Here is a 25,933-nt window from a genome sequence, read left to right as displayed (position 1 = left end):
CGTGCGGGACCACGGCAGCGCTACGGCGGCGCCGCCGTCCCCGCTTCCTGCGGTGCGTCCCTGCGCTTCCTCCCGGCAGGCTCCGGATTGTAGTCCTGGGTCCTGAGCGGGCGGAGCGCTCCGGCGGCTCTGGCTGTCACACGCCGAGCGCGCTGCCCCGCCGCCCCCGCCCCGTGCCGAGCGCTTCCACAACAGCTGCACCGGGAGCAGCCGGCATCGCAAGCGGGACGCGAGCGGGCGGCTGGCACGGGACGGAGGAGAGTTCACGTTTGGGGCGTGCTGTGTTTCATTAGCGGGCGGCGCAGCCCCGAGCCCGGGCAGACCCCGCAGCCCCGGCCCGGCCCCCGGCGCGCCCCCTCAGCCCCGGTGCCCGGCGGCGCAGGCGCGGTGGCGGCCGGAAGCGGCGTGTGGGCCGGCCGGGCAGCGCTCCCGCCCTGCCTGCCCGTCCTGCCGGCCCGGCGCGCCGCGGCCCCGCCGCCGGAAAGATGCTGCCCCTCTCCATCAAAGACGATGAGTACAAGCCGCCCAGGCTCAACCTGCTCAGGAAGGTGTCGGGCTGGTTCAGGTGAGTAGCCCAGGGCCGGCCAGGCCGGGCGCTGCCGGCGCCGCGGCCGAGTCCCCGTGGAGGGGCTCTCCTCGCTGGTGCCGAGGCGCCCGGGCCGCCCGGCGAGCGGCTCCGGCCTCCTGGCGCTGTACGGGCGGCCGGTGACCCGCCGTGTGCTCCGTGCGCAGGTCTATCCTGGCGGACAAGACTTCCCGCAACCTCTTCTCCTTCCTCTGCCTCAACCTCTCCTTCGCCTTCGTGGAGCTGCTCTACGGCATCTGGAGTAACAGGTAACCGGGGCGGGGGCGCGGCGGGGCGAGCGTGGCTGCAGCGCGCAGGAAGCGGCGCGTCCCGCCCGGCCACTGCCACGTCTGCTCTCGGCGGGGCCGGGCCTCCCGGCCCGCCGTCCGGAGGGGCCGCTCGGCAGAGACTCGGGGGCCGCTGGAGAGCTTCCCCCGACCGGGACCGCTCCCGTGGGCAGCGACCGGCGCCGCCGTCCCCTCTGCCGGGTCCCGGCGACGCGGCGGAGGCGCTCCGGCGGAGGGGGCGCGGTGTGGAGGAATGCTGTTTGGAGTTGCTGTTATGCTCGGTGCTTCGCTCAGGAGGAAACTTGGCCTTGGCCCGATTTACGGGACTCGGGGGCTGTAGCTGCTGTTGTCACAGAGATCCTCTTTGGGGAATGTGGCTTCATCTGTAGGTGGATACCTGGATATCGCTGCTTCAAACATCTTTGTGTCGAGGGAGAAGCAGGATTTGACACATCCTTGTATAGCTCAGCGGTACTTTACACAGCACAAAAATTCACAAGAGTGAAAAAAATGGAAGAGACTTGATTAAACTGCTACTGAAAAATCTGTAGCAAAATACAAGAAATGCAGAATAACTTCAGTACTGGTGTGCCGTACAAAGGTAGAGAACAGGCAATGGTGGTAGTATTGCTGTCATGCTTCATTGGTGATAGAGTAGTTGGTTTGTGATGATATTTCAGTCTCTGTTAATAGTTCGGTTCAGAATGGACTGGCATGGAAATGTCACTTAAGTCCAGCAGTGTCCTCCTTACCAAAAGCTGTAATATGAATGTAAATTACCAGAACTCTTATAAGTCCCGAGCGAATGCAGTGGTGTGGATTTGGAAATGGTTGCATCCTAATATTTGCAATGTTGTTCTGAATCTCTCAAATGACACTCTAAAATCCTTAACTTTGATTACAGTAATTGCTACTGTGGCACCAGAGAGCAGGCAGCGCTGTCATGGGCACAGTCTATCCTTGGCAGCACTCAGACCATTTTGAATGTGTTTGGTTTTGGCTTTGATGTTGATTCACTTTGCAGTTGTTTGAGGATTATTGAATGCATAGTCTGTCCATTTGAGTATGGATTTTTTTTCTAATAACTCAGCAGATGTAAATATTTTTCTTAGCTGTTCTGATATAAAGAGCTTTGTGTTCATGTGGCTTTGTTCTGATGTCTGTCTTTTAAACATAACATTTTGTTTTGGTAGTGTGACCTTAGAAAGTCCTGTATATGAGATAACTAAACTGAGACACTTTAATGACACTCACAGAACTTTGTCACTAAAGAATATGGTGTATTGGAATTCAGAAGACACTTATTTTTGTTCATACTTGAGATTAAGAATTAGGATTTACTGCATAGCCATTAAATTATTCTTTTGTTTTAATTTCAAGTCACTAGTTTTGGGTATCTCTAAGTCCAGATTTTGGCCTAGAGCAAAACAGGGACTTAGCAAGTACTTCTTTAGTAGAGAGGGGTAGCAGAGAATATGATGAGGAATGTCTTCAGTCAAAGCAGACAGGTCATGCCTTGGGAAAGTGACCACGTAACAAGTAGCCCTATAAGGAGAACCATTTTGTCATTTTTTGAAGACACAGTGCCGTTGCTCCTCACATGAGAAATTCTCCTGAGCTTCTTTTTGCTAAATAGGTTGTTTTCTGAACTCAGAAAAGAGTATTGTCCAAATGCTTCTTGATCTCTGTCAGGCTTGGTGATGTGACTGCTTCCCTGGGGCGCCTGTTCCAGTGCTCAGCCCCCCTCTGGGTGAAACACCTTTTCCTAGTGTCTGATCTAAACCTCCCCGAGTCAGCTCCGTGCTGTTTCCTGGAGTTCTGTCACTGGTCAGTCACGAGTTTGCTGGCTGAGAGCTTGTTTGCTTGTTTAAGGTTGAAATTTGCTACATGAGCACATTTGTTTAATTTGATGTTAAACTAAATCAGCTGTGGAAGTGACTTTATTTAGACACAGTGTGTTTGAGTACAGGGTTTATACTAGTTTATATTCTGGATGGTGTGTGTGGTTCTACAGGAGTTCTTGCATGCATCCCGTGTTGCTGGTGCTTCACTGTATTGGTGGTCATTGACTGAATTGCTTGATCACTTTAGTAATCACTTTGCACCCATTTTTTCTAAGGTCTTGTTGCTTTACAGGTCACTTTTAAAAAGCCTCAGATGAAATGAGATTGGTCTCTTACCAGGCTTCCTGCCATTTGTGCAGCTCAATGACTTGTAGCTGTACCTATGCTACAGAGCGTGGTTATGCTGTGAGGTGAATGGCATTGCAGATGCAGTCTGCTGAGCCCTGCTGATAAATCCACGTGCCTCTGGCCACCTGGAATTGTTAGCTTAGGTCTTGAAAGCAGCACAGCTCTATTGGTGTTGCACTTAAGGTAAGTCTTGCCTTAGTGAGATTTGCAGGTGTGAGCACAGTGCCATGGCAACTTGCTGCATTATTTCTGCTTTCAGAACTTGTATGGGATTCTGTTAGAGTAGCAGTCTTTATACAATTCTCTTTCTCAGAAGGTTCTATAAAACCAAAAAAAAACCAAAAAACCCACCCAAACCCAATCACCTCAGAAAACAGCTCTCTCTGCTTAGTAATGCTTATTCCTTCCATTTCACAATCAGTACAGCTTGGGGTTACTGTCACTAATTATCTTCTACCTGAATATTTGATGTACTTTGTGGTGGATTTTTTTCCTCACTGGATCTTCTTAACTGCTCAGAACCAAACCTAAAATGAGCTGTTTCCATAAAGATGTTGCCTGATTTTGGGGAGGAGGAAGATATCACCAAAACTGTTCAAGAATTCGATGGCGAATTCTATTTTGCTGCTTCATAGGCATCCAGCCTCTATGGGTCTTGTTTTAAAGTTTGTTCAGAACAGCTTCATCTCTCCTGCTTTGGTGGCTACAGCACCTGAGGACAATATACCATGCCATCATCCCTCTGCCTTAAATGTTAAGCTGTGTGTACGTATAGCTCTGTATGTGTCCATAAAGTATATATATAAATATATAGAGCAAGACACTTGGTCTTTCCTCTCCTTCAAATCCACTTGTTGAGTGTTTCATCTGAAACACTTAATTTTAATCTTGTAATTGTTTTCAGTAAGGCTGAAATAGTTTGGCTTTGTAATGTGAAGTGGTTGGAACTTTGGCTAATGAAACTTTGTATTTCACTTCAATGTGAGTATGTGTCTATCCTCCAGAACTTGTTAAACCAGTAATTGCTTCTTGGGCTTCAGTTTCCAAGAACTGAGTTGTACATGTAATTATTCTTAGATAACCAAAGAACTGGGAAAGTGGAACTTTTGGGATTGTTGATTAACAATTGCTTAACAGTACCTCTCTATCAAATGTCCTTTAAAATATGAAGCATTGTTTTTTGGTTTCAATGCACGCAGTTCCCTGCAGACTTACAGAACCTGTTCATGAGTAATTTGATAAACTTTGGCAGTGCTTGTGTGTAGTGTTAACCCCAGTTTACCTATAGCCTACAAGCTGATAAAAGTTCTACTGACTGGCTAACTCATGAACTAATTTAAGTAGCTTTGAACCTCTTAGCATGCTGGTTCACTTTAACTGTGTTTCTCAATCAAGACTGACAAACAGTTGTGCATTGGTCTTTGAAATAAGCCATTTAAGATGTGGTCTCTCACCCTCTGATTCCTTCAGCCTCTAGATCTAAGAGGTGTGTATGTCCTAGTCAGTGCCTTGCCACTGCTAAGGCAAAGATTTAAAGTTGAATTATGTTGATGAGAGATGTGGCTGTGGGTACATCTACTCCAGGGATTTTGGTTTGTGTCTATGGAAACCACCTTTCACTATCACCAAAATCATAGCTAGGAGGATTTTTTTGCCAAGCAGTTTTCCAAAGTGCCTTCTGTAAAGCTGACAGAAGCAGTTTTGGCATCATATTTATGTGATAAAGCATGGATTTCTCCTCTGTGCCAGCAAAACCATGCCTGAAGCTTAGAAGCACAGCATATTCTGCTAGTGTGTAAAAGATTAATGTCTGTGGGGTTTTTTCATACTCAATATGTAACATATGGAACATAACCCTTTTTTCCTGTTCTCTTTCAGTTTAGGTTTGATATCAGATTCTTTTCATATGTTTTTTGACTGTACTGCTCTCTTGGCTGGATTAGCAGCTTCAGTTATTTCAAAATGGAGGTCAAACGATGCTTTCTCATATGGGTAAGAAACTTCAGGTGTTACCTTAATGTATTACAGTAAATGCTTAGGCAGTTATTTTTCACTTACAAACAAAAGCTTTTTGCTGAACATGAAAAAACTATGTTGAAAGTGAGGGTTTTTTTAAGGTGAGCTATGTAAACATCTAAGTTAATAGAAATAATAAAAATATGAAGGCATTGCTTTTGGGAAGAAGGTTTATCACTTCCAAGATCTCTCTGATCATACTAGTGGAAACAAGTTAGAGAGCAGAAAGTTGCCCTGCATTGCCATGTATTAATGAGACCAGTGAGTCACAAGCAGCCACATCCTGGGTTTGTCCTCACAGTGCAGTGAGGAGCATTACAGGGATTCCCACACTGCTGGTGTCCCACTTCTCCTTTGGAACAGAAAGTTACAACTGAAAGGATCCAAATCTCAGTGGTGCTGCATTGCAGATTATAAACCATGACTCTTGGAAGCAGCAGGACTGGGGAGTGTGACTGCCATTTACACAGATCCTCAAAGCTGAGGTGTGTCATCCCATCCTGCCCTTGGTGGATTTATCTGCTGCAGCTGGCCTTTGGCAGGCACTTGGTTCCAGTGAACATGGCAGCTGTGCCCTATAAAACAATACTGGTGGTACCATGTTATTAACTGGTAATACTGATTAACAGCAAATTACTTGTAACATGGGCATTCCCTATAGCTTTATTGGCCTGTCAGCATTAGCTTCAGCTGCCTTGCTTAAGTGTGGCTCATATAGTTTGAAACTTAAAGCACAGTTTAATTTAGGTGGAAGCTCCAGTGTGCATAGAAATCAATTTAGAGAGAATTGTACCATGAACTAATTGCAGTGAAAGCACGTTCTGTATTAATCACTGCTGAGCATTTAAACAGCTGGTGTTCCCTTTATCAGAGAACAGCCACACTTTATTAAGCCTCATGTTTGCTACATTGAAATTACTTATTATTCTAATCTGGCAGTTTGTTATTGTCAAAATTTGATGTTTGAAATAATTAATTTCTACTTAAAACTTTTACTGAAAATCCACCTTCTAGAGGGGAAGCAAATTAATACATGTCTGTTTGATATTGAACATAACACCAGAAAACTTTGATTAGGTTTCATGTGCTTATCTTAGTTTGTGGCTTCTGAATTACATTTATATCATAACTTTGAGTAGACATAATCTTAAATGAAAAGATTTTGAGATACTGAAAGATTTCTTTCATCTAGATCAGAGAATGGCTGATCTGGATCAGGCAGTTTCTGTCAAAGTACAGCATGGTCAGTTTTATATACTAATCTGTAATTTATATGCCATCTTCCATTTAGCAAATTTGTGTAATCTAACTGTTTGAGAACTAGAAGATTGCACTCCAATCTCTGAAGTTCTAATTTGCAGCATTTAAATGAAAGTGGTAATATCTGCTATTGCTTTTTTTTGTCTCTTGCAGTTATGTTCGAGCAGAAGTACTTGCTGGTTTTGTAAATGGCTTATTCCTCATCTTTACAGCATTCTTCATTTTCTCTGAAGGTGTTGAGGTATGGGATGAAATCAATTACACTATTACATTCTATATTTAATTTGGATAACCATTTCTGGTTTTATTAGGAATAAATTATTGAAATTAATAAATTGAAAATTTAAATTATGTTCATAATTGGTTAGAAATCTGATTTGAACAGAGAATAGGGCCATCTGAAATTACTGTTTAATGACAGAGAAACTCAGCTTTTTCAGTTTCTGCACTAGCTTCTTAAATAGTATGTTTTGTTTATGTGTAAAGATTCTGTGAGGTAGAGCCTGTCCTTTTTTTATATTAGGTCTATAATGTCTCATTGAGAAAAATATTCCAGAGGAAGTAGGGTAAAAAAGAATTGAAAAAAATCAATCTAGATTTGAGAATTTCTATAAAATGTCATAATTTGTTCTGAATCTTCATTTCATTCCCCTTGTTGCCTCACCTCTCTAAGGAGAAAGGAAGAAATGGCATTCTAGACTCTTAGAAGTCTTATAGGTGACTTAAGCAATCTACATACTGCAACAAACCTGAATATTTTCAGATGGTGTTGAGCCACATCCCACAGCATAACCAAATCTTATGATAAAACTGAGCTAGACTCTCAGAATATTCTACTGTACTTTCACAGCTTTAATAATAGAACTTTATTTTCAGACACTGAGAGTTGGTCTGTGTATCATCCCAAAAACTGGAAGTCCTGAGTAATTTTAAATTATGTCTATATATATGTTATGTATGAGAATGCTCCTGTATCTAAGTAGTTTTGTGGTGCCTTTTAATAATGTAAAGGGACTGTAAAACTCTACATTTGCTTTTTGGTTTGTTTCATTTTTTTTTAGAGAGCCCTTGAGCCTCCCGATGTGCATCATGAGAGACTTCTTCCTGTTTCTATACTAGGATTCATTGTAAATCTGATAGGAATATTTGTTTTTCAGCATGGAGGTCATGGGCATTCACACAGCTCTGGTAGGATGTAACTTCAGTACTGTTTCCTTTCTTGGCAGCCTCTGTTCCAGGGCTTTATTATGCCCCAGTGAGAGCCCCAGTATCACATTTGATGTCTTCTTCATGGCAATCCTAGCCAATTGTGTATGTGACCTATTGCTATGTTGACTCTGGTGTTTTATTACCAGCCCTGGTATGCCACTATTGTAGTTCTCATGTTAATATCCATTAACTGGAACACCTAGGAGTCCAGAAACTGCTTTCTGGAGTTCATGCACTCTCCTGCACCTTATTGAAAGAGATTTGTAGAGCATCTTTTTGGACAAACTTAAGCTGGGCTTGAGCAAGGTGCTGGCTGGAAAATTTAAAAACAGTATTTGAACCAAATTTTAAGCATGAGATGATTCTGCTTCCGATGTTTCTCAACTTAGTGTCTTTTGAATTGAAATGCAGAATTTATTTGCCTAAATACACATGGTAAACACTCTGGGTTTTTTTCTGCAAAGCCTGTGGGCCTCTCTTTGGGCTTAACATTTAAACTTACATAGACTGGTGGAAGACCATAGTCTTTAGTCTTTAAGCAATAATCTAAACTTGAATTTTTAATCTGCACATGACAATAAATTTCTGCTTTCTTAAAACAACTATTTTTAAAGTGCTTGTATCTAATGAAGTGTACATTTTTCAAATTGTACTAGAAGTCTAGCACAACAAGTCTCAGAAGTGGGAATGTGTAAAAGCACTTGACTTCTCAAACCTGGTATATTTCATGTATCTTTATATATAATATGTCTGCACAGCAGAGCCATAGATGACAAACACCTTGTGTTAAGTTTCTTATTTAAAGCCATATCTTAAGATGATCTAAAAGATGAGAAGGTTTTGAGTAGCTGAGAAATAAATATAAGAGTACTTTTACTCATCCTTTATGTACTCATAAATGCACTCTGATGGTGATATTTGTTTACAGGGCATGAGCACAGCCATTCTCTGTTTAACGGTGGTCTCAGCCATGGGCACAGTCACAGAGATCATGGACACAGCCATGAACATAAACATTCCCATGGACACACTCATGGTCATGGCCATGGACACTCTCATGGTCAGGATTATTGTCATGGTAAGTACTGGGTCATCCTGACTCCATCTAAATCTGCAACTAATAACTTACTGAAAAATAAAAAGAGCATGTTGTCAGCTTGTTGTGATCATACATGGAAGTAGCTTCATTAAATGTCTTCATTAAATGCTCTGCCACCATCATGTTTTGTGACTCATTTTGTGTTTCACTTGCAGTAATTTCCACGTTAGTTTTTAAAGATTTTGCTTTACCTCTGGTTTTTGAGTGTGTGCTGCAATGTTGTGTGTTGGCAAAAGATGAAACAGTGGTATGCTATTGTAATAGAGTGAAATTTGTTATCAGGTACCCTGTTTCAGTTTTTTCATTAAAATCAATTGACAAAGTTGAGCTGTTTTGCTACTGTTCTCCATTTGTTTAATTTTACAGCTCAAGGTATTAGGAAAAATCAACCAGTGAACTTCGGTACTTATGGATTATTAGTTGTACTTGGTTTGTGATCTCAAATAAGACTTTCCCCTTTTTGTGTAGTTGTTATCTGTTTTAAGATGGTTATGGAAAAGATACTTGTTATGTAGCTGTGCTGAAATCTTTTCTATGAAGGCAGACAATCTGAGAAGAGACATTCATGTTAAATATGGTCAGTAGCCTTCACTATGGGAGAAGAGCTTGTGTAGGTAGCACCCATTTGAAACAATGCAAATGAAAGCCTTGTGGTAGTGCAGGGTTGCCACTCCTTCCTGCCTAAGCAATAAAATTAGATCTGACATGACTCAAAATGTGCACATTCAGAGCAGGGAATAGTGTGGAACTGGCAGACAGGAGGTGACAAAGAGTATAAAAATATTTACTTGTCCCTTCCTTGCTATTCTTAGAAAATTGGTGTCTGTCTTCCAGTAGTTCTCCTGGAATTTGGTTGGAAAGCAGGAGCTCCCTGCTTCTGCCTCTTCCTTGCTTTCCACGTGGCCCCCACCCTTGCAGAGCAGTGAATGTAGCTATCTGTCTTGTGCAGTTTGATATTCAAGCCAGCTGTTGTGTAAATTGTTGTATATCTTCACTAGAAGCCTTTTACTATCCTTTAACAAGTTTTTCTTAAAATATCTTTCAGATTAATGCTACAGAGGCATTAATCTGCTTGGATGAGAAGATTTTTTACTTACTTGTTCCTTCTCCAAGTCTTATCCTTGTTTTTTTACATTAGGTATAAATGCTTGCTTAAGTGAAGTATTTCTGATTAGCAAATTTATTTGAAGCTACTCTTCTACCTTCTGTTCTTGAGGGGTTTGTGGGTGTGTTTTAAATAAGAACAAATGTAGATATTTTATTTTCACATATACCTATGTAGAAATCTATTGTGTAAAGAGATGTTGTATTTTTAAAAATGCATTTTAAGACTTAATCGCTGCATTAAAAAACAATAGCTTGAGTAAAAGCTGGTCATTGGGAGCAGCCTGTCTGTCCAAGACATTGCTGAAAGGGAGAGTGTAATAGAAGGGCCACTAGAGAGAGCCTTTGTCGTGGTTAATGTGTCAATAATTGCCTCCACAGATGACCATTCCCTTGAAGTAATGGCTGGATCCAGCAAACAGATTTTACAAGGTATGATGAGAATAAGTATGATGTTTTATTGGTTTTAGCACAGTCTGCCTGCCTGGGTCTGTCACACCTCTGTTTTAGAGTTCCTCTGGAGAAATGCTATGTGTTTCTTAAAGCAGCTATTTAATGAAGTTCCATTTCCCCTGTAAACAGCTCTGCTGTATGCTGTGCATGACTAGGTGTCGAGACATTCACAGAAGTCTAAATGTGATGCACTGTCAACACAGTTTAAAAGAGACATCCCAAAAGCTGGGATTCAGCTTCTGTTATTGATGCTGAAAAATCAATGAAAAACTAGGAAAGAGTGCTTAAAAGCAGAAACCTAAGGAGCTTAATTGCAGTATATATTCTGTAACATGAAGATGCAGATTGATGTAATTGTTAAAGAGTACCTGAGCTTAAAACTTGGCATTTCATCAAGCTCTTAAGAGTTGGTTTAGAGCAGATGGTAATGCATCTAAATTTCTTGAAGTAGTATTGGAGTCCCTGATCTCCTGAACATTAGTTATAAATGATTTAGATGTTGGTTTTGAGCTTTAGTTGGCTGTTTGTTGGTTTTATTTAGCTGCTTTTTTTTTTTAATGTTCAGAAGTTAAAGGGAGACAATTTTTAGATGTAGGAGGTAGTAATTACTTGGCATACCCAAATGTATATAGGGTTTTCTCTTATTGGATGATCTTCTGGCTTGTTTGTAGTCCTTGAGAAGGAGCATTTACAAGTTCTCCCAGAATTTACAGTACACTGTTCTATGTATATTCAGTATTTCAGTTGAAGATATTTCAAAGTCAGTCTTTTTGTGAAACACTTATTTTAATTGAAGCACATTAAAAAGACCTGATTTTATTTTAATTTTTCAATATTGAGGGAAAAACCCCACCAAGTGATGCAAAGACAGTCACTCTCAAGACAGTCACTCACAAGCAATCACATCCCACCAGCAGATCAGTGCCTAGGGAGGTCTGAGCAGCAGAAAGACAGCACTAGTGTCATTGGGGAGCGTGGTGTTGGATGGTATGGAATGTCTCTCTGGTCCATTTGGATCAGCTGGCCTGGCTGTGTGTCCCCCCAGCATCTTGCCCACCCCAGCCTTCCTCATGTGGGGTCATGAGAAACAGAAGGCCCTGATGCAGGCTGCTGTGGAAAACCCAGCTCTGCCCCAGCCAGAGTCAGTACAAATGCAGAAATCCCCAAAGAGCTGGTTTATAGTGGTGTGTTGTTTTTACAAGAGGGGATTACCTGTCTGGAGAATTGCATTCAAAAAGCTGTTTCTGAATGATTTCCAGTCACTGCCAGCAGAGAGCTCCAAAGGCTAAACTTTGACTAGCTGCAAAGTATGTGTTTCTTTGTACTTGAAGGAAGTGTTACTCTTCAGAATAAGAGTAAGGCTTCTCATGTCTGCAGTATTGTTTAATTTTCAAAACTGTTTGTCTTGGATTTCTTTGCCAAATAACTTCTAGAAGGTGTTGTCAATTAAACGTTAGCACATGTCAAAGCTTTGCAAAACTTTCTGTTAACAGTCTGTCCATCTTATACAGACCTCACTACTGTAGGCATCAGGGAACAGGAGTTTCTGTACTATAATAAGGGTGAATGAAGAAAGTCTAGCTGCAGCTGTTAATCACTGTTCAAGTTAATAGCCTTGCTATGAAATGCCCAATACTGCAAAGTGCATAACAGAATGTAAATTCTTCAAAGGGCCTATATTCTACAAATACATTAAAATCTTGGTGAGTTTGACCCAAAACTGACCACAAATATAACAAGTATAGATCATATTATCTAGTTCTTGAAACTTCTTTTTGTAAAACATCTCTGAAATGCTCCATTAGCTTTAAGAACAGCAAGTTGTAATGGTATCACTTGCTCTCTTACAGGTGTATTTCTGCACATTGTGGCAGACACGCTGGGAAGTATTGGTGTAATCATATCTGCTATACTGATGCAGAACTATGGGCTAATGATAGCAGATCCTATTTGTTCAATGCTGATAGCACTACTTATAGGTGTAAGGTAAGTGTTGCTATCACTGGTATTTGGTAGGATTTTGATGCTAGTTACAGCAGAAATTGCAGCTCAGAAGGAAAGGGTGTTTTGTTATGCTAATGGCTTACAACATTTGCTTTTCTTCCAAGAGTGGTGTGTTACCTCTGTTCTGTACAGCCATTCTGCTGAGCTCTTACATGAGCTATCTTTCTTTTGCTTTTTCTACAGCTACAACTTTCCCTCTAAAATCTGCATATTTTCTCCTTCTTTGCATAATACTACAAAAATGTCTTTCAGGTTCAAACTGTAGAAAGCTTCATCTCTGTATTTAGTACATGCTTATATAAACCAATGTACTCCAGTAAATGGAGCAGAATGGTTTCAGGGCAGCAGAGTTGAGACTGCTGGCACAGGATGTGCCCTTGTCCTTCACAAATAAAGGCTACTAGGTTTTAGTTTTCTTTTCTTATATCAACAAGAACTGTCTTTTATTTTGCATTTGCACTCTGAGATATCCTTATTTCTTTTAAGATCTGATGGAAATGCTTCACGGACTTCTGGATTTCACAGTTGTTTCTTACCAAGGTGACTGTGACTGTGAAGCTGTTTGGATTAGACTGGTCAAGCAAATATTTCATTGAGTGATGTTATGAGGCTTTTTTGGCAGCAGTTTCAATGGTGCCATAGGGCAGTGTGCCACAACTCCACTTACAACCTAATAACTCACCATTGTCTGTTCAGCAGTGGTGAGTGTCATCTGATGAAGTGCAGCTACTTCTGCTCATACCATGTATGACATGTTTATGGCTTGTGCATGGCAGCATTCACAGGATTATTGATGTGAATCTCCCTGCTAGTCAAAGTAGGGCAGACACAACGCCCACAGAAATGTTTCTGCTAGAAATCACTATTTAATCATCACTTTAATTTGAACTTCAGAGATTTTGACTTCAACATTCTGTAATTTCATAAATGACAAATTATTACAAGCTACTTCTAGTACTGAAATCTCAAGAAAATGGGAAAGAAAATGTGCAAGTTTCCAAGGTAGAGGTAATAGCTGAGTAAAAGGTTTCCATACACTTTGTATTTTAAGGGTCCAGCCTTGTGTACAGCAGAAAATACCACATGAATGACAATTCAATTTTTTTACAGTAGTTAAAATTATCCTGAATTTCATAATAGAGGTGTCACATAATGTTGTTTATGGGTTTTCTAGCACAGATAGAAGAAACTTTTGAGACTCATGTTCTATGGTGAAAATACTGGAAAAGTTCACTCTTTGATGTGTCTTTTGATCTTAGGCCAGACTTCAGCCTGTAACATTATTTTGTTGGTCCACAGTGTTATAAATGATCAGTGGAATAATCCTGCTATCAGTGCAGTGAGCTGTAGCATAGTTGATAGAGGCAAGCCTGCATTTCTTGCCATCTGACACATGCTGGCACATCAGTGGAGCAAACGCCAATTGCAGGGTTGGCTGGTTTTATGTTGGTATTTTATTTGTTTTCTAAGCAGTCCAGCAGACTGAACTATTGATGGTTTTGCTTGAAATGCACTTTAGGATCATAAATAAGATTACTGGCAGTTTCAGATGGCTGTTGAGAACCTGAGTCCCTTTTTGTGGTGTTTGATTTTAGTAATCTTCATTGACAGTTCTGGACATAAAACCACTGTTAATTTTGCCTTGTTCTTCACTATGCTGTGTTTGAAGTGTCCTTTAAGAATTAGTGCAAAAGGGTTTTCAGATTTTCCCATAAGGTGGTCTTCTGTAACAGTAATATGGGAGCCCAGGTCATGCTTGCTAGGATGTATAACAGTTTTGTACTTTATCTTTTCAAGTCACCTAAATCTAAATTGGTTTTATATTGAGTGTTTGCTTGCTTCAGTGTTGGGCAGCTCTCTCTGGTTTATTGGAGCCTTGCCTGCTGCTATTAGTGGATTTTCTCTGTTCAGGTTTCTGAAATAATGGCCACACTTGCCAAAGAAATCACAAAAATACCTGCATAAGATGACTAAAAATGTCACGGGTGCAGCATAAAGCTGTACAGACTCCCCTTTATAACCTGTTCTGCCTTGTGCATGTGCAGAAGGGTTAAGCAATGCTTCTTCAGAGGAGTCAGGCAGTGCTTTTAAATCAAATGGTTGAACCTTCTTGTAGACAACATCTCTAATTAGTGCAAATTGTCAACTGCTGCCACAGTTGCTCTGTTGCTCCTGTGATCCCTTGCTAAGGGTGCTCTAGGGTGCCATTCTCTGCCTAACTCCTCATGAGTTAGCTCAGAACATTCTGACTGCACAGTGAAAATCCCATGGGGGATCTGAATTTTCCTGGATGCAACCACTAATATCTGATGATTCTTTCTTCAATTACTCTGTACTATCTCATGCAAGCATAAATGGGACATGCTCAAAATAGATGAGTCTGTTTTACCAGCATTTTAATTTTTTTTTTAACAAAAGCTTGACTATTTCATTGTAGTTTAGGCTGACACTGTTCAAGTTTTTTCCTAAGTGTTGTCCACATAATTATAAATGCCTTGAATCAATAAACAATTTCCCAAGTCTCTGAACTGCTTTTAGTATTTAAAACTAAATACTCATTTAGTTTTAACATTAGTATTCTAAGTCTTATTCTGAAATGTTGAAGCAATTTTGGTATTTCAGTCAGCTACGTGAAACTAGCCATGCAAAAGCCACAACTCTGGTATAAATCAAGTTTGTCCTAAACCACTATTAGACCCACATGTTTCTAGAAAGGCACAGTAGACTAAATCTGATACTAGATTGGACAGAGCATGCAGACTGCATATTAAGTGGTCAAAGAAATGAGGCAATTTACTTCAGTCATTTAGTGAAGTTGTTTCCATGGGTTACATAATTTTTTGCATAAAATCTTGAGCTGTTTGAACATGATATAATATGAAAGAGCTTTGGGGGAGGGTGTGCCAGTAACATTTAAGTCCTTTCATGTTTGGGGCATAGCAGTATTAAAAAAATTACTTTTTTTAAATGAACTGCTGCATTCCTTAAGATTCAGAAGGAATTTTCTATAGCAAAACTCCTCCAAACTAGTATGTCTGTTGTTGGAGTTATTTTAAGCCATTATTGCTAAATGTAAAGCACTACCTTTATTTACAGGGTAATGGTACCTGCCAGCCTTGCTTGAGAATCAAGGTACTACATTGTTATGGGGACAAAGAATTCAAAATCTGTAAAGCATGTGTTAAACCTGTGGTCCTTGTCTTGAGCAAAGTTTGCAGTCTGATTGGAATTGCAATTGCCTAATTAAAAATATTCATTCAAGTTCTGAAACAGCCCAACAATCTTCACACTGCAGATATAGATGGTGGCTGGGAAAAAACCCCAGAATTTGGAAAAGTGGCTGTAGATTTTGAGCTGCAGTATTTGAAGAACGCTAGCTGGTCTTGATGCTTAGCTTTGTGTACCTTCCACAAAACCTGTCACAAATACACAAAGCCCCTATTTTCTGTAGTGCTGAGAGCACTGACTGGATTTCCTGCTGTGCTCTGAGTGCAGTGTCTGTCTGAGGGGTTCTTTACCTGGAGTTGTTTTCAGCTTTGCAGTCCAAGGTCACGCCAATGCTGGGGTCTTGCTGGCTGTGCCTACAGAAAGAGTGGCACAAATAGGATGGCACAGAATGGGCATGAGTGTTATCTGAATGTGATGCAGGTTAAACGAGAGTCTGATGCTTTCACTATTAATTTTTAATCGATCCATGTGTAGTGGTGGCAGGCTGTATTTCTCAGATTCATGTCAATAGTTAGTTCATTTTGATTTATTTGAACGCCTTTCACTTCTCTAACAGTGTATGTGCAAATGTCACGTGCTGTAACAATAGCTGCCTTTGCTTTTCTGGCTTTTGTAGAGGATATGTTTTTATTCCAAATTCTTGCTATGGGTTAGTTCCTCTTTCAAATTTTATTGTCTTGTAAAAGATTGTGATATTTTACATTTAAGGCTTGGTAATCAGAAAGCCATGGAATTGTGTCTGCTTTAATAGCAAAGCTTAATGACTGCTAATGCATGAGAATTCCTTCCACTTGGTGAGAATTCAGTATTGCTTGTTTTCCTCAATAGTCTTGTAGATTAAAACAAACATGGGGGGAAGCAGCAGTGTAATAGCTGCTGTGGAGGCAGCCACTTTTTTTTTCCACTAATGACTAAGCCAAAGAAAAGAGAAAGCTTGGTCAAAATCTCTAACTGTATTTTCAGCCAGCTTGCTTTTGTCATCTTCCCTTATGTTTTCTTCAGTCACATGAAGTGGAGCTGATATTTCTAGGGCCTCCTAGTGATTAAGTAATACTGGTTTTAGTTAATGTTTGAGAAAAGAGCATACTCTGTGGAGTTTTGGTTTTTAAATTAAAGGTTTTTACTTCAGTAGTATGCATGAAACAATGGAAAACATCAGGCATCATAAAATTTGATTCTGTTGTTTGTTGTGCTAGTTGGGCTTACAGTAAGATACCATGTGAGCTAACGCCCCTTTGGATGCAGAGGGGCATCCACAGGCCTCCTGTGCTCTGAGCAGCATTTGTGAGGGCCTGTCACATCACTGCAGCTGTTTTTTGGCTTTTCAGCTTTACAAAAGATCAACTTTGTATCTGAACACTGGCTCTAAGATACAGGAAGAAGGTGGGACCTGGGATATGCCTCAACTTTCACCAACAGTATCAAGCCATCCTGATTTACTCTATTCTTTGGACTTTTAAGATGTTCTTGTTTCATAGCCTCTTCAGATCTACTTTACAATTAATTTCTCTTCCATCAGATAATGTACATCAGTTTTATTAGTGTAAATAATTTGTACATATTAGACATATTTGTTAGCTTTCTTTCATGGCTATTCTCACACTTTGTGGTATGTTTCAATTAAAAGGTAGACTACTACATTCTCTATTCCGTTAGTTGTTTCCCTGTGAAAAAATATTCAGCCTGTATGTGTGTGGTTTTTGAAACCTTTGGATGCATATGCTAGACAGGCCTTGTTAAATTTATGGGAATGGAATAGTGTTCACTTGCATTCACTTCGCATCCTGAACATGTGTATTGGTCTTTCAAGGTTTTATTGAGAAACAAACCTGCATTTTAAATAGGGAGTTAAACTGAAATCAATTCACCACTGGAGTGTGTTGGCAGCTCCAGCTCCCTTTGATGTAATGCTTGTGACATGGACGTTATTTAGTAAGATGGGTCCATTAATAAGAGAACCCTTTTTCCCTAAACTTCTGTAATCCACTGTAGAATGTGACACTCCAATTAAGCTTCCTTTAGACAGATTGACAGTTATTGCATTGCTAAATGTTTGTCTTGGTGACAGGTCTAGTTTAGGCAACTCCTGCTTGCCCCTAATTGCTTCTTCCTATTTCTGAAGCGATGCCTTGGTGGCAGTGCAAACGTGGGAGGCCATGTGCTGGAGGGCACCAGGCAGTGAATTTGGCTGGAACAACCTTTGTGTCTGCAAGAAAGTTTCATTTTAGGGTAGAGTTTTTCCAGGGGTTCATTAGACAAGAGTCACGCAGCCTCGCGCTCCCTCCCACCCTGGCCAAGGTTTAGCCAGGGAGGGAGCTGAGCAGTCCATGAGCCAGCACTGCCTCATGTGCAAATGGAAACACTTAAAAAAATGATTGGGTCATCTGTTCACATCTGCAAATACACAGCTGGTCTGTGCCATGCACTCCACGTCACTTCATGAGATTTTAAACAAAGGTTCTGCAGTGTCCTTTAACAACTGCTCCAGTTAATCTCACAAATGTTTCAGGTGTGCCTTTAATCCCATTACTCCATGTACTGCAGCTGTGATGGCAGTGCTGAACTCTGAAATGAAGCTTACAGTTTCTGCAATATATAATCACTTTCAGTCCAGAATGTTAGGTGACTTGCATGCTCTTGAAATTAAATTGCTCTTTAAACTTTGCTGTTGGGCTATAGATATTTGTCATCCACTTGAAAATTTTAGAATGCTCTACTGAACCAGACAGGATGCACTACTCCTAAACAAAAAAATCACCATGCTGAATACTTAGTAAGAGTATAAGCTCTTAGTGGTAGCTTCAGGGCATAGGTTTACTTCTCTCCTGGTTTTATTAAAAAACAAAAAGTAGTAATAATAAAAAAGGGTATTAAATGTCTTCTTAGTTTGCTGATTAAAGACCATTTGGCCAGGAGGGAACCTCTAATTGCTTCCAAATGTTTAACCCTTGAGCTTGGATGAGACCCTACACTTAGCTCACTTCAAGAACACGCCAAGTTGTCTGTTTCTGACAAAATAACTCTGTTGTAGCTGGACTGTTCCACACTAATTTTGTTTTATGATTACCCCATTATTATCTTAGTTCATAAGAAAAATATGCCTTAAACCAAACACAAAAGCAAACCCAATTTCAGTTGAGTATTTTTATGGTTGCTTGTGAATGATTTGCCATTGAAGTTGGTTTTGAGCTATACAGCTGCTTTGTTGTATAACTTCCAAGACACCAAGAGATATCATCTCAAATCCCGTGCTTAAACCATTAATCTTTTGTGACTGACCGCCAGTTGACTCTGGAAACCGTGGGGGAGAAATAATCTTGCCTTTGATAGGACACCATAGCAATTTTGTCAATCCTTTTATTTTCTGTACTGGGTTCTCATGGCAACTTCCTCAGCTTCTGATGGAAGAGCTAGAGAAAAATTTCTCAGCATTAAGGAATCTTAGGTTTCTCCTTGCACCTTTTGAAAATGTAATAATAGCTAATTTCCTTTTTTCTTTCTAGTATTGTTCCACTTTTAAAAGAGTCCATTGGGATTTTGATGCAGCGAACTCCTCCTTCCCTGGAAAATGCCCTGCCTCAGTGCTACCAGAGGGTGAGCTCTTAAGCTGGTCTTGTTCTGACTGATCAAGCTGCTGACTGACTGAGCCTCAGCTGTGTGTATGAGGATATTTTATGATGTTTTTCCAGTAAAAGGAATGATTTTATGATGTTTTGCCAGTCAAAGGTACCCTAGAATACACAAATGGAGGTACCAGTTTAATTAATAGTTTCCCAGAGTTCTGAATTGCCTGTAGCTTCACCTCAGTTTGTGTTTTAAAAATTTCCCATGTTAGGTCAGTAAAACAGATCCTGAAGCTATTCTTCCCAAAGTACTTTGTGCTTATACATAATATTGGAAGTGTATTTATAAGAATACAAAGATTACTCTGGATTTGACCTGTTCTCCTACTTAACTTTTCTATTAGTATGCCCTGAAGTGCCTTTGCAAAGTTAGTACAAAGCACTTGAAGGAGTGCTGCCTTTCCTCAGGAGTTACAGGCTGTAATCATCACATGGAGGGTTTGCTGAAAGTGGAAAGAGGAAAAAACAAAGGGATTGGCAGGACACATCTGAGCCCTCACAAAAATGTAAATTATATATGAATATATTTCTGTTAGAATTAGAATCTCACAAATTGTTTCATGGCAAAATTTGCACATTTGAAAAAGGGCAGTTTTAACTGGATTCCATCTCAAATCCAGTACCTTACTTTTCTCTCATGAGCACCTCTATTTTCAGAAATGGTTTCATTATGTCTACATGTAGAATGTAAATGCAACAGGGTACAAAATCACAACACATACAGAAAATCACGACACACACGAATCCATATGTTTCAACTTCCTTCAGTAACTGAGATAGTAAAAAAAAAATTTTGGTAAAACATGACAAAATGCACAGTGAACTTGAAGTAAAAGAATGCATTGGCTTTTATAATTCTTCCTGTAAAAAACCATAGTACTGGAAATATTTTCTGAAATACACTTTCTAAAATTTGCCTCTTGTTTTAGGTGCAGCAGTTGCAAGGAGTCTACAGTTTACATGATCCACATTTCTGGACCCTCTGTACTGATGTTTACATAGGGACTTTGAAGTTACTAGTAGCTCCTGATGCTGATGGGAGGTGGATTCTAAGCCAGACTCACAATATTTTTACTCAGGTATGTCTTATCAGTGGAAGTCACATCTCCAAGTGTAAATAGCTTGATGTGACATTGTAATTCTTATCAAGAAAGGTTAAATATTTCTGAGTTTGGTATCTGTTTTGAAAAGCCTCCCTGCTCCAGCTGTATAGAAAAATTTCAAAATACTCAGCAGTGTAGATGGAATTAGTGTATCTCTCTGCATTAGTTTTTCATGCCACTTTATGAAAATAACAGATATAATTGTCTCAGGTGTATCAAATGGGGTTGATCTATATTGACCTATAAGGAGCTAAGAAAACAGATGAGGCTTCTCTTAGGATAGAGTTTCTCACCACAGACTACTCAGGCTTTTCACTGCATTGGCAGCTTGCACATGTGATGGCTTTCTGGATAGGTTCATAATGTAAACTGGTTTGAACAACAAGTCCCATGTTATGCTCTTGTGCTTAGCTCCATTTTAAACTGACAGTTCTTCAGCCAGCTTGCTTTTCAGGAAGTTAAACTGGCACAAAAGAAAGTAAGAATTGCTTTTGTGCAGCTTCACATGTGGAAGTTATTTAGATGAATCAGAAGAGGCAATGCAGCAAAGCTAATGTTAATACATCATTATGTGTGTGCATTTGACTGTTGGAAGAACTCCTTACTCATCTGGTGTTCTCTGAGTGATGTGCTAAATGTGGAGATGAATTACAGAAAAATAAGTTGTTAAGGTTTTTTGCTAGGTCACTTACTGATATGGACTGATGTTCAGGACAGGAAACTGCTTTGGCTTCACGGTGCTTTTAACCCTCCTTCCCTTTTCCACAGGCAGGAGTAAGGCAGCTTTACATACAGATTGATGTTGCAGCCATGTAGTCAGTTTCTGGAATGGTGCTGTTGGACCAAAGTTTTCAGTACTGTACTGGTGTAGCAACACTTCTTGAGACAGAGCCTGCCTCCCCCACGTCTGGAATTGACTGAATAGATTTCTTCCCTTGGGCTACGGAGGAAGTTCACTTCTAAGGAGTAAATATTGAATGAATGTTATGGACTTTGGGTCTTGTTTTTTTTGGGGCCCCTAAACTTGAAAGGTTTTGAGGGTTTTTTTACTTAATAAGATTGTGGTACTGGAAACCCTGTCATGTCTTCAGTAAAGCTGCTGAAACCACTGCTCATTCCCATCAAACCAGTGTTATTGGCAATTGGAAACTTGTTTTGTAGACAATGTCACAATGGCTGACATGCTTCAATATAACTGTATGTTTGTACAATTGTTTGTACTTTGCAAACTTAATGAACCAAACCATATTGGGTTTTCAAAGTGCCTTTTATATCAGGAGAGCTATTTGCCAGCATAAATATGGAGCATCAAAGGGTTTTACTACTTTTACAAATAATCTTGTATGCAGTCTGATTATTTACTAGTGATGTATGCGGGGGGGTTGTGTACTTACATAACTGTAGATGTTAGACTTCTGACTTCCATTATATTTGCATCTTACCAGACAGAAAAATTCTAAATGTAAAAGACAAAGCTGTTGTGAAGAGACTTGCTTCTGAGACAAGCTGGCTATTTTGTTGCACGTCTTGTGAAAATTATTTTAGGCCAAATATTAGATTTAACCCCAATTCTTAGTCTCTTCATACTGTTGAGAGTAATGAGACATTACATGATGTTGCTCGTGTTCAGTCACTTAAACAATGGGCAGTTGAGGGAAGATGCTGGTGATGGAAGCAATGCTTGAAGTTTTTTATTTTCCAAATCATGTGGTGGAAAAAAACTAAATCCTGAAATTGTGGAAGCTTAAGTCTCCTTGATTTTAATAGGTTGTTATAATTTTATTAAAGTGATGAAGTTCAAATTTTGCCTTTTCAAATATTGAAAATAGTTGTTTCTGGCAGTTATACCTGCAATGGAAATAAGGACCACTTTTCATGCTGTTTTAGCTTATGCTTTTCCCAGGCTGAAAAATCTTATATCTTTGACTATTTTACTGCAGCCTTGTATGTTTTCATAGGGGAGAAAATTCTCAGTGTAGTAAGGGTTGTTAAATTGGGTTTTTCTTTCCAAGTAACATTCTTCTGTCATATATTTTCTAGCATTTGTAATCATTTTACTCAGATATGAGTGTCACTTTCAAAAGCAGTCTGCTATGTTTGGTATTACAGGTGATAGTTCCACTGTGCTGTAGTAGTTCACTTAGTAATGGAAGACTTTTTAAGAGGACATTTTACACACAGAACATGGTGAAGTAAAAAGCAATCCAGGCATGGATTTTGTTTATTTTGGTACCTGTCAAAGGTAATACTACAATCAAGGCCCTGAGAAGCTTACAATGTCTGTGTAGTAAGTGCTAGGCACTATGAAATTATTGAAGATGGATTTGCAGAAATGGTTTGTTTGCCACTGATCCTGTTGAATCCATCACAGATATGAAGAGTTTCTTGCATTCATTCTGTTATTCCTATATAGCACCTGATTTCTTTTTATGTGAAAACACACTTGCCAAATTTGATGGTGGTTCCTGAATTTTCCAGTTGAGATATTGATACATGAATGTTGATTTTGTCCAGATCTTGGGGCTGTACTCTTGTGCTTAGAACTGGAAGCTGGGTGTAAAAAAATGGCAGTACAAAGCCACCTATAATATTGGTTTTAATCTTTGCTGTCTCTTCCAGTCTTCAGATCCCTCCATTGCCATTTCTGATCCCGTTTGCTCTCCCTGGGGACGCAGGCACAGAGTGCCCTCCCAGCAGGCTGCATGTTCACAGCTCTTCCCTGGCCTAACCCTAACCCTGGCACTCTATCAGGCTCTCTCCCTGTCCCACCTGGCAGTGCCAGGCCCAGAGTTCCTGCCTGGGAGATGGAAGTTACACAGCACAGGGTGGGGTGCAGGAATCTATTGAGCAGATTGGAGTGCTGCAGTTTAAGATCCTCTGTGCATGTATGTTCACAGAGAAGGTGAAAATCCAGCTGTGATTATAGGGTGGAGGTACTGTTTTGTAGTGGGGTGCATACAGACTGCTGCTTGCTGGCTGCCAGCAGGACTTCCTCATTTTTTAAGAGTTATTATTACTGCTATTTGAGGCTAGAGAAGATCAACTGATATCACTTTAAAGGCAAGTACCAGACAGATTCATTGCAACTGTGTCATGATCCAAGAGCAGGCTTTGGTTTAAGTCACCTTTACACCAGCATGTTTCAGGACTGACTGTTCCTGGACTTGTTGAAATGCTGCAGTGCTGCCCAAGTTGCTGAGCTTGGCCACTATCTTAGCTTCTTAATGAAAAGACAACTGCTAGAATTTGTTGCCAAGTGAGAACCTGGCAGAGTGGCTGTTTGTTTGATGGTGGTGATGGTGTTCTCTTAAATATACATCTACCAAAATTTTAATATGGGAAATGGAGTGAAAAATCCTATAAGCCTGTTACAATTACACAATGATTTTAATAGCTTTTGATAACTGTTTCTGCTTATTATGATTTAGCTGATTGTTGGAAGCATATGTTCAAGTCTATGAGTCTTCTAGCCAAGCAAGATAGCACTTCATTATGTTTAAACATTTATAACAAGAAATATATCATTTGTTTGTCAAATGTAATTGGGGATAGTGTAGGGAAGTCAGATTCAAAACAAACTTTAGCCATTTTAGGCTTTCTGAAAAAGGATAAGCATCACAAAATTCTACAAACACAGTGTATGATGTGTTCAGTCAGTAACTGCAGTCACATGTAGTATGTCAGTAAACAAGGGACATCAGATATTTTTTTCCACCTAAGGGGATACTTGCTCAGGTTTTAGAAGAGTACAAACCATGCAATTAAAAGCAAAAGTACAGCTTTCCTTACCCTGAGAGCCAAAGCACCATTATTTGTGTTTTGCTAATTACTTAACACTGGCTGCTTATGTAACACTTTGCTATTGACACTTTATTGGAGATGCAAGGCAGGATTTAAACAAAGACTTGTGTAAAAGACTGACACCCAGAGATGGGTGAATGGCTGCAGATCATGTGCTAAAACACAGCTTCCTGGTATCCACTTCTGAATTTTGAATCAAGTTTTCAAAGTGTGGTTTTCTCATGTTTTCATGTAGCTGATATTTACTGTGGGGTTACTAGTCTGTCTTTGTGGGTTATTTTTTTCTGTGACTAAAACCAGTAACTTAAAACCCTATTGTTCCAAAGACCAAGCCTGCAAACTGCATGATTTTTACCACATCTACAGCAAAATAAGAAGATAAAACAAATGTTACTGAGTGTCTGTATTAAAAAGCCTCAGTGTTTTTTGAGTGGAAGAAAACTTCTCTTATGAATATGCACACTAAGGACTGGTCCTTTACAGGCTAATCTGGTAAGTATACAGCTCTGGACAGACTGGCTCCTTTCATCAGGAGGGCTCCTACAGAGAGCTGAGTTACTCGTGTGATTTGCTAAGCTAGGATGGAAAGTAAATAAATGACTTTGCTTTTTATGTAATAATTCCTACTAAAGCAAAAGTTCAGTTGCATCATTAGTAAAAACTGCTGACACTATTTTTACACAAAAATTGAAGCTGCTACTACAAATAAAATAGACCTTAGTGACTTACCATTCTTAATTTACTTTTCTTCAAAGATGTAAAGCTGGGTTTAAAGGTGAAGGAAAATTAATGGTTCCTCTTTTTAACTGTTGTAAGTGAACCTGTTCTGGGAATGCAAACAAGGTACAAGAGGAGAGAATCTGCTGCTGAACTGCAGTTTTCCATCTTCTGCATGTAGTATGCAAACAAATTGTAAAGTCCATGGCTTTTCTTTCACAGGGCAGATTGCACTTGCACAGTGCAGATTTTTAGTTGTGTGCTTTTATAAAATGCAAACTCGTATCTTTCTTCATGACACAAAGTCTTTAAATACCAATTCAGAGCAAGAATTTTAGTTAATAATTATACCCTGTCCTGTTTTCTCCAGCAGCCATTAGATTGCTATGATTCTTGATTATCCCACTCCTTTAAGCAGGATTTTTTTTTTAATAATCTCTCTGATCCGCAATACTGACTCAGTAGTTAATTCCTCCTTTACACTTCTGTGAAAATCCTTATCTGCAGGTTGCTGAGGCTCCCTTTTGGATTTGTCCCCCATTCAGGCTTTGTTGCAATGCCCATCCCTGTGGGCACTTCCTTGGCCAGACACTGCTATAATGTGAAGCAATGCCAGCCATGCTGGGCCTGGCATGCAAAGACTGAGTCTTGCTGTGTGCAAATACTGCTCAACCTACTTGTCTGTTTCAGTGAGCCACAAAAGGTTCCTGCCTATGTGGTAATTTGGCTGAAATGATGTGTAAAAAGAGCTGGGTATTTCACTTCCCATGTGCATTGGAGCCTCTCACATGTATGCTGGGATTTTGTACAAGAGTTAAGTGAATCACTACAGTATCTTGGCTGAAGTGTGAAATAATGTGAATGAAGCAATTGCCAAAATCATTCCTGGCAGAATACAGCATATTGCTTGCCTTTACCTTTAAATTACAGGAATTACTCTTAGCAGTGAGCTTCAGTTCAATAGCAAAGTGTGTCAAAGTACCTGTGAAGAAATCTGGCAGGTAACCCAAGGCAGCTCACTAAAATTCTGAAGACTATGTCTGATTTTGTTCTGGAATGCTAATGTTAGTAGCTTAGCCACGGCTTGTCCCAAGTGCAATATTAAGAAATTTTTAATGTAATCTTTTCTACTTGAATACAGTCTATATAAAATGTTAAATATCCTATATTGCTGAAAAGATATGGGATCAAATTTCTTTCCAATAAATCTTCAGTTTAAAAAAAGTATGCATACAGGTCTGCTTTGTTTTCATCATATTGTGAAGAATAGTT

The 25,933-nt window shown here is 39.9% G+C and overlaps 1 protein-coding gene across 3 annotated transcripts; it reads left to right on the top strand.

Moving 5' to 3' along the window:
- Positions 1 to 373: 373 nt before the first annotated feature.
- On the top strand, positions 374 to 25,888 carry SLC30A7 (solute carrier family 30 member 7). Of its 3 annotated transcripts, none has more exons than XM_077182147.1 (11): positions 374 to 565; positions 733 to 834; positions 4,928 to 5,036; positions 6,474 to 6,561; positions 7,382 to 7,508; positions 8,458 to 8,607; positions 10,114 to 10,164; positions 12,036 to 12,171; positions 18,921 to 19,011; positions 19,970 to 20,119; positions 20,912 to 25,888. In XM_077182147.1, the coding sequence occupies exons 1-11, from the start codon at positions 511 to 513 to the stop codon at positions 20,957 to 20,959; spliced, it is 1,107 nt and encodes a 368-aa protein (XP_077038262.1). In that variant the 5' UTR covers positions 374 to 510; the 3' UTR covers positions 20,960 to 25,888. The 3 variants fall into 3 exon arrangements, with proteins under 3 accessions (XP_077038262.1, XP_054494321.1, XP_077038263.1); XM_054638346.2 differs by having other exon boundaries at positions 433 to 565; positions 4,923 to 5,036; XM_077182148.1 differs by lacking the exon at positions 374 to 565 and adding an exon at positions 2,972 to 3,227 and having other exon boundaries at positions 736 to 834; positions 4,923 to 5,036.
- Positions 25,889 to 25,933: the final 45 nt, after the last annotated feature.

The sequence above is a fragment of the Agelaius phoeniceus genome, chromosome 8 (assembly GCF_051311805.1).
Source record: "Agelaius phoeniceus isolate bAgePho1 chromosome 8, bAgePho1.hap1, whole genome shotgun sequence".
Classification (NCBI taxonomy): domain Eukaryota; kingdom Metazoa; phylum Chordata; class Aves; order Passeriformes; family Icteridae; genus Agelaius; species Agelaius phoeniceus.
The sequence above is the reverse complement of the archived record's forward strand: the minus strand, read 5'-3'. Positions and strand labels throughout refer to the sequence as shown.

Coding starts and splice junctions, on each gene's coding strand:
- SLC30A7 (XM_054638346.2), top strand. CDS start 486: ATGCTGCCCCTCTCCATCAAAGACGATGAGTACAAGCCGCCCAGGCTC. Junction 12,172..18,920: donor GCACTACTTATAGGTGTAAG/GTAAGTGTTGCT, acceptor TTTTCTTTCTAG/TATTGTTCCACTTTTAAAAG. Junction 19,012..19,969: donor TGCCTCAGTGCTACCAGAGG/GTGAGCTCTTAA, acceptor CTCTTGTTTTAG/GTGCAGCAGTTGCAAGGAGT.